Source organism: Pecten maximus, chromosome 8 (assembly GCF_902652985.1).
Source record: "Pecten maximus chromosome 8, xPecMax1.1, whole genome shotgun sequence".
In the NCBI taxonomy this organism is placed as follows: domain Eukaryota; kingdom Metazoa; phylum Mollusca; class Bivalvia; order Pectinida; family Pectinidae; genus Pecten; species Pecten maximus.
The window spans coordinates 1,148,092-1,161,857 of NC_047022.1; the positions used below are offsets into that span (position 1 = coordinate 1,148,092).

General features: G+C 42.1%; 1 protein-coding gene across 2 annotated transcripts in view; it reads right to left on the reverse strand.

Moving 5' to 3' along the window:
- The window catches only part of LOC117332682 (rabphilin-3A-like), a 105,409-nt gene that overhangs the window by 90,090 nt on the left and 1,553 nt on the right, over window positions 1-13,766 (reverse strand). For both annotated transcript variants that reach the window (XM_033891680.1, XM_033891681.1), the window contains exon 2: window positions 4,427-4,656. In XM_033891680.1, coding sequence (XP_033747571.1) covers window positions 4,427-4,476 — 50 coding nt within the window. In that variant the 5' untranslated portion in view covers window positions 4,477-4,656. The remainder of the gene's footprint in view (window positions 1-4,426; window positions 4,657-13,766) is intronic.

Here is a 13,766-nt window from a genome sequence, read left to right on the forward strand (position 1 = left end):
GACTGGTAAATACAGTGACGGGTGTTAGGACTGGTAAATACAGTGACGGGTGTTAGGACTGGTAAATACAGTGACGGGTGTTAGGACAGTGATGGGTGTTAGGACTGGTAAAAACAGTGATGGGTGTTTAAGACTGGTAAAATACAGGTGACGGGGTGTTAGGACTGGTAAATACAGTGACGGGTTGTTAGGACGGGTAAATACAGTGACGGGTGTTAGGAGTCTGGTAAATACAGTGATGGGTGTTAGGACTGGTAAATACAGTGATGGGTGTTAGGACTGGGTAAATACAGTGAAGGGGTTAGGACTGGTAAATACAGTGATGGGTGTTAGGACTCGGGAAATACAGTGATGGGTGTTAGGACTGGTAAATAACAGTGGATGGGTGTTAGGGACTGGTAAATACAGTGACGGGTGTTAGGACTGGTAAATACAGTGATGGGTGTGGGCGTGATGGGTGTTAGGACTGGTAAATACAGTGACTGGGTTTGACTGGTACAACAGTGATGGGTGTTAGGACTGGTAATACAGTGATGGGTGTTGAGGACTGGTAAATACAGTGATGGGTGTTAGGACTGGTAAATACAGTGATGGGTGTTAGGACTGGTAAATACAGTGATGGGTGTTGAGGACTCGTAAATACAGTGATGGGTGTTAGGACTGGTAAATACAGTGATGGGTGTTAGGACTGGTAAATACAGTGATGGGTGTTAGGACTGGTAAATACAGTGACGGGTGTTAGGACTGGTAAATACAGTGATGGGTGTTAGGACTGGTAAATACAGTGACGGGTGTTAGGACTGGTAAATACAGTGATGGGTGTTGAGGACTCGTAAATACAGTGATGGGTGTTAGGACTGGTAAATACAGTGACGGGTGTTAGGACTGGTAAATACAGTGATGGGTGTTAGGACTGGTAAATACAGTGACGGGTGTTAGGACTGGTAAATACAGTGATGGGTGTTAGGACTGGTAAATACAGTGACGGGTGTTAGGACTGGTAAATACAGTGACGGGTGTTAGGACTGGTAAATACAGTGATGGGTGTTAGGACTGGTAAATACAGTGATGGGTGTTAGGACTGGTAAATACAGTGATGGGTGTTAGGACAGTGATGGGTGTTAGGACTGGTAAATACAGTGACGGGTGTTAGGACTGGTAAATACAGTGATGGGTGTTGAGGACTGGTAAATACAGTGACGGGTGTTAGGACTTGTAAATACAGTGATGTGTGTTAGGACTGGTAAATACAGTGATGGGTGTTAGGACAGTGATGGGTGTTGAGGACTGGTAAATACAGTGACGGGTGTTGAGGACTGGTAGTGTTAAGTTCAAAATCTTTAATGTCTGCAACATTATGCCTTAAGGTACAATGTCTACAAAATGAGTTTGGGTATAATCTCTAAATCAATCAATAATGCCCAATTAAATTTGTAAAAAGTGTTTATTTTAAGACATCAAAACTCAAAAATAGCCTACTTGAAATGTAAGTGTATTTTTAACTGAGCCTAACTGATTCTGTGGTGACAATATTCACGGAGAAGCTGTGTATATATCTTAAGATCACTCTGTTCCTGTCACAGTCCGCTGTGTAAATCCACACCCCAGGACATGACCTTTACTGTACGTTCTATCAGCTGTATCGATCGATCGATGGAAAAAACAGGGGCAGAATAATTCACTTTTAAACTTGTAAACTGAATTTGGATGGAGAGTGGATTTCTTTGCTCAGGAGTACATCAAACCTGTAGCCTGGTGTCTACAACATAACTCTATTGAATCATACATCAATGTAACAAAGCCAGAATGTTGATGAAATTGATTTTATATATACTAGTAGATAGGGTCTAGTAAGTAATAACGACAGTATAATCCAATATAGGTACTATATATACATACTAGTAGATATGAATGTTGACTACTGATATATATATATAGTTACCAACACTCAATCTGACCAAACAAGTCTATATTATAATGGGGCTCACAGGCATCACAACACTGCGAGAGACACAGGGTGACTAAGTAACAAATATCACAACATAATTTTAGGGTTAACTAGTGTGAATATTGGCCTATCCTTGTAACAGTAATTTGATAATCTAATAAAGTCTTCATTTTCAATTCATACATTTCTTTCTCCTGTTTTAACCTCAAACTTTAAAATTTATCAGTTTGTCAAACTTGTTATTGAGTTTGTCAAACAGTTAATTTTTTAATTTGCTCTAAATTATGGAATTTCCTCTTTTAGCAGAACTATAACTTTACAAAGACCTGTGAACAACAAGGCTGATCTAGGCAATATGATAAGGAATAAGTAAACGTTAAACGTACAGCGTCAGACTCAATTGATTTTAGGTCCCAGCGGATCAGGGCTTGGTTTGCTCTTTCTATTTCAACGAATAATGATGTATTTGTGGTAGTGTGTGCAGTATGAATTATAGTCGACATGCATATCATGACAGCTACTAGAGCTAGCAACCAGGGGCCGCGGTGGCCGAGTGGTTAAGGGGGCCGCGCGCGGTGGCCGAGTGGTTAAGGTGTCCTGACACTTCAACACTAGCCCTCCACCTCTGGGTTGCGAGTTCGAAACCTACGTGGGGCAGTTGCCAGGTACTGACCGTAGGCCGGTGGTTTTTCTCCGGGTACTCCAGCTTTCCTCCACCGCCAAAACCTGGCACGTCCTTAAATTACCCTGGCTGTTAATAGGGACGTTAAACAAAAACAAACCAAACAGCTAGCAACCACCAAATCATATTCAACTGGTATTTTAAAGATTATCTAGAGTTCAAATCTGTATGTAATACATCTACAGCTGTAAAGACTATATAATGGTACAGTGCCTGTGTTAAAAAATATAACTCGCTGTTGTCGATTCTATTTTGTTTTTCATCACATATAAAACAAGAGAATCATTCCAGGAAAGTTAGAGCAGAATATGCTTGTGAAAACTTGAGAGGAAGTTTAAAATTGGTGTTGTTCAGGAAAACCATGATTGTGCATTTTGTTACAAAATGGTCACTGTGGCTGGCGTGTGGAAGTTTTTACGAGGCCGAAAAAAAAATATCAACACTGACTGTTGGTCCCCCTTCCTTAACATTCCTACCAATTTCCAGCTCAATAATCCGGCACTAGCTATATATTGGAACTGGAGAAAAAGTATGAATTTCAAGATGGAGGCCATGGTGGCCATTGTAGATTTTGGACCAACCAGAAAAAGAACAACACTTTGGTAAGGACAGCCTCAGTATCATTTTGGGCAAGTTTGAGTTAAATCCCACCGGTGGAATTGGAGAAGAGGTCTGCATGTGAAAAGTAAATTTATGTACTGTGGACGGCGGTTTGTTTGTTTTTTGTTTATAACATCCTATTAACAGCCAGGGTCATTTAACCCTTTCACCCCTACTGACCATATTGGACTTCAAATGATGAATGAATGGCAGAGTCCACTAATGTTTCTTATTGTTGAAAGGGTTAAGGACGTGCCAGGTTTTGGAGGTGGAGGAAAGCCGGAGTACCCGGAGAAAAACCACTGGCATACAGTCAGTACCTGGCAACTGCCCCACGTAGGTTTCGGACTCACAACCCAGAGGTGGAGGGGGCTAGTGATCATGATTAAGTGTCTTTTCTCTATTTATCACATCTTTTCCCATTTTCTTCCTAAAATCATTTACCGGTGCAAATTCACATGGGGAAACTACATGACTGTAAATGCTATGATTAAAGAAATTAATTCTAGAAATAGTGATACAAATTTCAAGTGTTAAAATCCAAAATGGCTGAATTTTGTTTTCTAAAATCAGACTAATAAAAAAATATTGAATGGGCACAACTAGTGACTATAGGAACCAACGTGTGAAATATGACAAACACCCTTCAAATCCTTGTCAAGAAATAGTGATAACAAACTTAAACTGTCCAAGATGGATCAAATTTTGTTCCTCCGATCAGACTCAACAAGGAATGCGCTCAACCAGCTTCCAAGAAGGACATGAAAATATATAGTTTGAGAAATAACCACCCAGGACTTCTGTAGAAGTAGTACTAGTTATATTACAATGATTGTTTATGGACAGGCCATAGACAATTATAAATGGTGATTTAGATAGCCGATCGTGAGTCCACCTGATGATGTTGGACTTTAAAAATTCATTAAAATCATTTGTGAAAATAGGGGTTAGAATTATATATTTATAATGTTAAACGTAGTAAACAAGACACTCCACATCTGGTCTGGCGCTTTAGTTTTGGGTAAAACATTACTGCTTGAATATAATCCTGCTTGGTTGCTAGGGTCATATAGTGTTGTAATAGCTATTATTACCAGGTGTTATACTAATGAGATTTTATCAATGGGAATTTTAAGTTAATACGACACTGGTTTGTAGTAATCAGACGATAAATACATTCAGTACAATGTACTTACTTGGCTCGTAAGGCCAGCTGGCGGTCATTTGGACAGGTCCAGCGATCCATTCCGCTACCTGTCCCTATCTCAGGTTAAAGCTTCACTACCGCTTCCTAAATCCTCATGGGGGCAGATATGTAAAGCACAGCCCCAGCGCTCAGCACGCCCTGACTGAACGTGCTCAAACACAGCCTCTAGTTAGTGTCTGTCTGCAAGGCTCTTTATAAACCAGTGCTTCATTGCATTTCCTGTGAATGAGAAAGAGAAGAAATTTAATCAATACCAGCAGTGTTATATGGCCGGAGCACTAAACGATGGCCGCCGATTACCTAACAACACGTGTACCATCCCAAGATATTCGACAATGATTACGTTACCGTGTTTGTTTATCCATACCTGTTATCCCAAGGTAGATTCAGCAATAAGTACCGACCACAAAACTGAACGAATGGAATAGTGGGGACTGGAGTGTACACAGGACTGGATCAGTGGGGACTGGATTGTACACAGGACGACTGGATCAGTGGGGACTGGATTGTACACAGGACTGGATCAGTGGGGACTGGATTGTACACAGGATGACTGGACCAGTGGGGACTGGATTGTACACAGGATGACTGGACCAGTGGGGACTGGATTGTACACAGGATGACTGGACCAGTGGGGACTGGATTGTACACAGGATGACTGGATCAGTGGGGACTGGATTGTACACAGGACTGGATCAGTGGGGACTGGATTGTACACAGGACTGGATCAATAGGGACTGGATTGTACACAGGATGACTGGATCAGTGGGGACTGGATTGTACACAGGATGACTGGATCAGTGGGGACTGGATTGTACACAGGATGACTGGATCAGTGGGGACTGGATTGTACACAGGACTGGATCAGTGGGGACTGGATTGTACACAGGACTGGATCAATGGGGACTGGATTGTACACAGGATGACTGGATCAGTGGGGACTGGATTGTACACAGGATGACTGGATCAGTGGGGACTGGATTGTACACAGGACTGGACCAGTGGGGAATGGATTGTATACAGGACTGGATCAGTGGGGACTGGATTGTACACAGGACTGGACCAGTGGGGACTGGATTGTACACAGGACTGGATCAGTGGGGACTGGATTGTACACAGGATGACTGGATCAGTGGGGACTGGATTGTACACAGGATGACTGGATCAGTGGGGACTGGATTGTACACAGGATGACTGGATCAGTGGGGACTGGATTGTACACAGGATGACTGGATCAGTGGGGACTGGATTGTACACAGGATGACTGGATCAGTGGGGACTGGATTGTACACAGGACTGGACCAGTGGGGACTGGATTGTACACAGGACGACTGGACCAGTGGGGACTGGATTGTACACAGGATGACTGGATCAGTGGGGACTGGATTGTACACAGGATGACTGGATCAGTGGGGACTGGATTGTACACAGGATGACTGGATCAGTGGGGACTGGATTGTACACAGGACAACTGGATCAGTGGGGACTGGATTGTACACAGGACTGGATCAGTGGGGACTGGATTGTACACAGGACTGGACCAGTGGGGACTGGATTGTACACAGGACTGGATCAGCGGGGACTGGATTGTACACAGGACTGGATCAGTGGGGACTGGATTGTACACAGGATAACTGGATCAGTGGGGACTGGATTGTACACAGGATGACTGGATCAGTGGGGACTGGATTGTACACAGGATGACTGGACCAGTGGGGACTGGATTGTACACAGGACTGGATCAGTGGGGACTAGATTGTACACAGGACTGGAGCAGTGGGGACTGGATTGTACACAGGACTGGATCAGTGGGGACTGGATTGTACACAGGACGACTGGATCAGTGTGGACTGGAGTGTACACAGGATGACTGGATCAGTGGGGACTGGATTGTACACAGGATGACTGGATCAGTGGGGACTGGATTGTACACAGGATGACTGGACCAGTGGGGACTGGATTGTACACAGGATGACTGGATCAGTGGGGACTGGATTGTACACAGGACTGGACCAGTGGGGACTGGATTGTACACAGGACTGGATCAATGGAGACTGGATTGTACACAGGACTGGATCAGTGGGGACTGGATTGTATACAGGATGACTGGATCAGTGGGGACTGGATTGTACACAGGATGACTGGATCAGTGGGGACTGGATTGTACACAGGACTGGATCAGTGGGGACTGGATTGTACACAGGATGACTGGATCAGTGGGGACTGGATTGTACACAGGATAACTGGATCAGTGGGGATGGATTGTACACAGGACTGGATCAGTGGGGACTGGATTGTACACAGGATGACTGGATCAGTGGGGACTGGATTGTACACAGGACTGGATCAGTGGGGACTGGATTGTACACAGGATGACTGGACCAGTGGGGACTGGATTGTACACAGGATGAATGGACCTCCAATATTCCTCCTACACACATTGAGAGGGGTCACTATAGATTAAATATTTCTCCTACATGTAGGTTGAGAGAGGTAACTATAGATTAAATGTTCCTCCTACACACATTGAGAGAGGTCACTATAGATTAAATATTTCTCCTACATGTAGGTTGCAAGAGGTCACTATAGATTAAATATCCCTCCTACACAGATTGAGAGAGGTCACTATAGATTAAATATTTCTCCTTCATGTAGGTTGCAAGAGGTCACTATATATATAGATTATCAAATGTTCCTAGATGTAGGTTGAGAGAGGTCACTATATATATAGATTATCAAATGTTCCTAGATGTAGGTTGAGAGAGGTCACTAGATAGATTAAAATTTAATGTTCTTCCTTCACAGACTGAATACCTGTGTTGACTTGCCCTAGCTGCACCAAACCTATTTCAAATATTCTAATTAGTTAGAAATCTCTTTTTAAAAGTGTTCCATCCATCAGGAAGGTGTTGTGAGGTGGGTTTTTTTGAGAAGTGACTGATGCGACTATCGAACCAAAGCTGTAAATGTTTTTGTCCGGGTGTCTACAGCTCGATAAAGAAGTTAGCATGACAACGAGCCATTGTTCCAAAGAACCTGTTACAACATGAAAACTAAAACTGCTAATGATGGCCACGGATAAAGACATGTGCATCAGGCATTTAAAGGCAAATGCCAGAACAACATTTAGGCATGATTATCGTACAGTGTGATTTTTTTTTTTACAACAAGAGGCCGATGAACATTAACGGTCACCTGAGTTTTGATATCTTTTAGCCTATTTGACCCCTGTTACCTTGAATGTAGGTCAAGGTTATAAATTAAACAAACTTGGTAGCCCTTCATCCCAGCATGCTACAGACAAAATATCAAGTTATTGGGACTCTTGGTTATTGAGAAGAAGTTGTTTAAACATTTCAGCATATTTGACCCCTGTGACCTTGAATGTAGGTCAAAGTCATTCATTTAAACAAACTTGGTCATCCCATCATGCTACAGGCCCAATATTAGGTCCCTGGGCCTCTTGGTTAATGAGAAGAAGTCATTAAAAGATTTAAGTTTATTTGACCTCTGTGATCTTGAATGTAGGGCAAGGTCATTCATTTGAACAAACTTGGTAGCCCTTCATCTCAGCATGCTGCAGACCCAATATCTGGTCTTTTGGCCTGTTGGTTTTTGAGAAGAATTGAAAATGTATTATACCCATTATACTTAACAGTAATACTTAACAGGAACATTGATACAAATTTAGAGGATCTTTGTTTATTTTTTCCCTGTAATGTCATTTACTTCGGGGACTACATGCATGTACCTACGAAAATATTGAAAATATATTATTTAACTGCTAATGGAATGCCTTACGCATTTATTTCTTTTAATTACGTAGTACACTATTCAAGTCATGTAATGAAATAATTATATCACACGCCAGTCTTCAACATCTCTAACACTTTGATTTCAGCTGATATTCCCCCAGTAATCTCCATTTGACATGTGTTGATTTATTGAGATCTTTCCTCAGAATCATGAAACATTGCAATGAAAAGCAGGAAGCAAACCTTCTGAATCCTAAATCAGCTCTGTGAAATATCTAACTCCTCCACATTTAAGTTCCAATCTGTAGAATTCCAAAAGCAAATTATCTCTTAAAAGAATTTTTTCTCCATTTTATCTCAAGACATTAATTTCCCACGGCATCATTCAATTAAAGTCCTATTAATGCCGAGTATTTTACCAGGGCAAGTTCGAGGAAATGCAACCCAAATTTCATTGAGGAAGATTAATTAATCAAGTTAGCGTCAAGAGACTATTATAAAACTGATTAATAAATTAACATAACATTGAATTTGGAATAGAACACTGTTCTGGACACCAGTACCGTCAGGGCATCCAGTAGACCCTTGAGAGTATGTTTTTGACTCCTGAAAATGAGATCTGACTCTTGGGTTTGAAGGGACATGTCTATTTGTCATATGTTTTGACCCTTCAGATTTCTCAGAAATAGTGATTTGACTTCTGAAATTGCTAAAAGTCAAGAGTCAACTGGATGCCCTGACCAATTTGTAACCGTTATAGAAGTGTGAGGAGTGTGCTATGACTGGATGGGTTAATATTTCAACCCCTTGGGAATGTTGATATTTTTCTCTCATCATGTATGTATCTAATATTGATGTTGCTTCATGATGTACAAATATGTGACATGGTTGAATTTTTCATGCGATGTCAATTTATTGTTCAGTTGACATGACATGTCGTACTATGGGTGAGAAGATTCAAAGAATTTATATGTGTAGCTTGTCTCAATCTTAGGGTGAGATAAGAAATTCTCATACACTACAAACAACTGAGGATATCCCTGTTCAGGGCAAGAGTGTCCTGGGCAAGGGTGTCCGGGGCAAGAATGTCCAGGGCAAGAATATCCAGGTCAAGAGTGTCCAGGTCAAGAATGTCCAGGTCAAGAATGTCCAGGGTAAGAGTGTCAGTGCAAGAGTATCCAAGGTAAGAATGTCCATGGCCAAGAGTGTCTAGGGCAACAGTGTCTAGGGCAAGTGTCAGTGCAAGAGTATCCAAGGTAAGAATGTCCATGGCCAAGAGTGTCCACGAGAAGAGTATCCAGGGTAAGAATGGCCACGGTAAAAGTGTCCACGATAAGAGTATTCAGGGTAAGAATGTCCACGGTAAAAGTGTCCACAGTAAAAGTGTCCACGATTAGAGTGTCCAGGGTAAGAATGTCCAGGGTAAGAGTATCCAGGGTAAGAATGGCCACGGTAAAAGTGTCCACGGTAAAAGTGTCCACGATTAGAGTGTCCAGGGTAAGAGTGTCCACGATTAGAATGTCCAGGGTAAGAGTGTCCACGATTAGAATGTCCAGGGTAAAAGTGTCCACGGTAAAAATGTCCAGGGTGAAAGTGTCCACGATTAGAGTGTCCACGATTAGAGTGTCCAGGGTAAGAGTATCCAGGGTAAGAGTCATAAATATCCATGTTATTTGTAACCTGATCAATAGTAATCAATACATTTCATTGTCTCAAGTCAATAATGTGACCTCCAATTGACTAGTACATTATACAAACGGTAAAGAGCTATGTATGGATTTGCTGTAAGACAGGCTTGGTGTTTGGGAGGATAGATGCTGAGGCTCCAATATTATCTAACGCTTCTATTGATCCAGTAAACTCACACACCACTCACAGCACAATGGAGGCTAATAACAGGCAACCGAAACTTGGAAACAAAATCTATAGTGTCTCGCTGTGATTGATGGGCCAGACACTGTGTGTGTGTGTTAGAGTTCAGGTGGACTCAAAGGTCAGGGAGATTCAGGTAGTCAACAGAACAGGGAGTGTCTGTCAGGTAATCACAGATCAGGGAGTGTCTGTCAGGTAATCACAGATCAGGGAGTGTCTGTCAGGTAATCACAGATCAGGGAGTGTCTGTCAGGTAATCACAGATCAGGGACTGTCTGTCAGGTAATCACAGATCAGGGAGAGTCTGTCAGGTAATCACAGATCAGGGAGTGTCTGTCAGGTAATCACAGATCAGGGAGTGTCTGTCAGGTAATCACAGATCAGGGAGTGTCTGTCGGGTAATCACAGATCAGGGAGTGTCTGTCGGGTAATCACAGAACAGGGAGTGTCTGTCAGGTAATCACAGATCAGGGAGTGTCTGTCAGGTAATCACAGATCAGAGATAGTCTGTCAGGTAATCACAGAACAGGGAGTGTCTGTCAGGTAATCACAGATCAGGGAGTGTCTGTCGGGTAATCACAGAACAGGGAGTGTCTGTCGGGTAATCACAGATCAGGGAGTGTCTGTCCGGTAATCACAGATCAGGGAGTGTCTGTCGGGTTATCACAGATCAGGGAGTGTCTGTCGGGTTATCACAGATCAGGGAGTGTCTGTCGGGTATCACAGATCAGGGAGTGTCTGTCGGGTAATCACATATCAGGGAGTGTCCTGTCGGGTAATCACAGATCAGGGAGTGTCTGTCAGGTAATCACAGATCAGGGAGTGGTCTGTCAGGTAATCACAGATCAGGGAGTGTCTGTCAGGGTAATCACAGATCAGGGAGTGTCTGTCGGTAATCACAGATCAGGGAGTGTCCTGTCGGGTATCACAGATCAGGGAGTGTCTGTCAGGTAATCACAGATCAGGGAGTGTCCTGTCGGTAATCACAGATCAGGGAGTGTCTGTCAGGTAATCACAGATCAGGAGATGTCTGTCAGGTAATCACAGATCAGGGAGTGTCTGTCAGGTAATCACAGATCAGGGAGTGTCTGTCAGGTAGTCAACAGATCAGGGAGTGTCTGTCAGGTAATCACAGATCAGGGAGTGTCTGTCAGGTAATCACAGATCAGGGAGTGTCTGTCAGGTAATCACAGATCAGGGAGTGTCTGTCAGGTCAATCACAGATCAGGGAGTGACTGTCAGGTAGTCAACAGAACAGGGATTGACTGTCGGGTAATCACAGATCAGGGAGTGTCTGTCAGGTAATCACAGATCAGGGAGTGTCTGTCAGGTCAATCACAGATCAGGGAGTGTCTGTCGGGTAATTACAGATCAGGGAGTGTCTGTCGGGTAATCACAGATCAGGGAGTGTCTGTCAGGTAATCACAGATCAGGGAGTGTCTGTCAGGTAATCACAGATCAGGGAGTGTCTGTCAGGTCAATCACAGATCAGGGAGTGTCTGTCAGGTAATTACAGATCAGGGAGTGTCTGTCGGGTAATCACAGATCAGGGAGTGTCTGTCGGGTAATCACAGATCAGGGAGTGTCAGTCAGGTAATTACAGATCAGGGAGTGTCTGTCGGGTAATCACAGATCAGGGAGTGTCTGTCGGGTTATCACAGATCAGGGAGTGTCTGTCGGGTAATCACAGATCAGGGAGTGTCTGTCGGGTAATCACAGATCAGGGAGTGTCTGTCAGGTAATCACAGATCAGGGAGTGTCTGTCAGGTAATCACAGATCAGGTACAGTGGTGTCTCTCAGGTATCCGCCATTTCCTGGCAAGATATTATACATTGCATGATCAAGCAACAATTGAAATTTAAAATGGTTATTTATATATTGACACTTTAGCTGTCACATTGCCAATGTAAAATTGTTCAGATGAAGGTTGGCCTAGCTGACCAATTCAATATCTAACATGTTAACTCAATAAAACCTACCTATATATATATATCTTCCCAGATTCTCCGGTACCGATATGCTCCATCACTTTATATTCATTACCTGTTTCTTATATATCACAATACAGGTATTATATATTTATAAGTAAAAATAATAAAGGCTTTTACAAAAAAAAAAGAAAACAGAATTTACAAGACTACAACTTTGGATTGAAATTACATATATATATGGAATAGTTTTGAATCGGTTAGAAATAAATCATACCGGGTAATTGTTAGCTAGATTTTATCAACATCGATTTTGTTATCTGTGATTTTGCCCCCCATGCATCTTTAAATTATTCTCACTTTATTAGGTTGTTGTATGGTTTTTATTTGTTGTTCCTCTTCTGGTTTCATCATCATGCTTGTGAAAGAACAGGAAAAAAACACATTCCTGCCGAATGCCAACAGGAATCAAACCCTGGGTCTCTAGCGAGATAAGTCATGGCTCTTACCACCTGAGCCAGAGAAGCATCCTTCACTAGTTGAGTGACACTGACAGAGCCTGTCAGAGGCTGTATTTAAAACTATGTACATTGCAAGCCACAATGAACCTGTCTTTTACATACTTTTGTAAGAGGAAAGCAAGGAGTCTGTCTCCACCAGGAATTGAACCCATGACCATCAGCTAACTGGTCCACTGCTCGACAGACTGAACTATAATACGGGTCATTTATGCTGACATCACATTGATCAGAACTATAGATTATGCCACGCCCATTAGTGGTCTTAACTGGCTTGGGTTAAGTATAGGGTTATAAAGTGAAAAAAATGCAGGTGAGCTGATAACTATTGATATAACCTGTAGTCAGGGCAGTGAAAAATGAAAGGCACCAATAATTCAATCTTCATTTTGGTAGTCATGACATTTAAAATTAGGTCAAAAATGAGGAAGAAAATGACTGTTAAAGCTACCTATTATTGTACATACACAGACAAACCACCAAAGTCAGACCACCAGTGGGAGGGGCTAAACTGGACATAGTGACATCACTCATCACTGTACGTATGAACAAGCTTATTTGGAAAATACCCAAATATGTAGCTAGAAGACAACCATATATCGATATCTCTATAGATACACTAGATATATTACAATTAAAACGTTCAACACTACTTCCCTCTTTAAAATGTGTTTTGGGTTAATGTTCGCAGTAGCCCAATACACATCAAACCAGGTTCTATCTCTTACAAAGCCTCTCATTCTGAAGATTGCAGTTGAATTTGAAATGGTAACAAATGTAACAGGAGAGGGAATAGTGTATACCTCCATAGGGGGTCAGACTAGTGACCCTCTGCCTAGCTGGTTCACCTTGCAGGTCTTGTCATTTCAACAAAACACAGTTCTACAGACGTTGTCATTTCAACAAAACACAGTTCTATAATACAGACCTCGTCATTTCAACAAAACACAGTTCTACAATACAGACCTTGTCATTTCAACAAAACACAGTTCTACAGACGTTGTCATTTCAACAAAACACAGTTCTATAATACAGACCTCGTCATTTCAACAAAACACAGTTCTATAATACAGACCTCGTCATTTCAACAAAACACAGTTCTACAGACGTTGTCATTTCAACAAAACACAGTTCTATAATACAGACCTCGTCATTTCAACAAAACACAGTTCTACAATACAGACCTCGTCATTTCAACAAAACACAGTTCTATAATACAGACCTTGTCATTTCAACAAAACACAGTTCTACAATA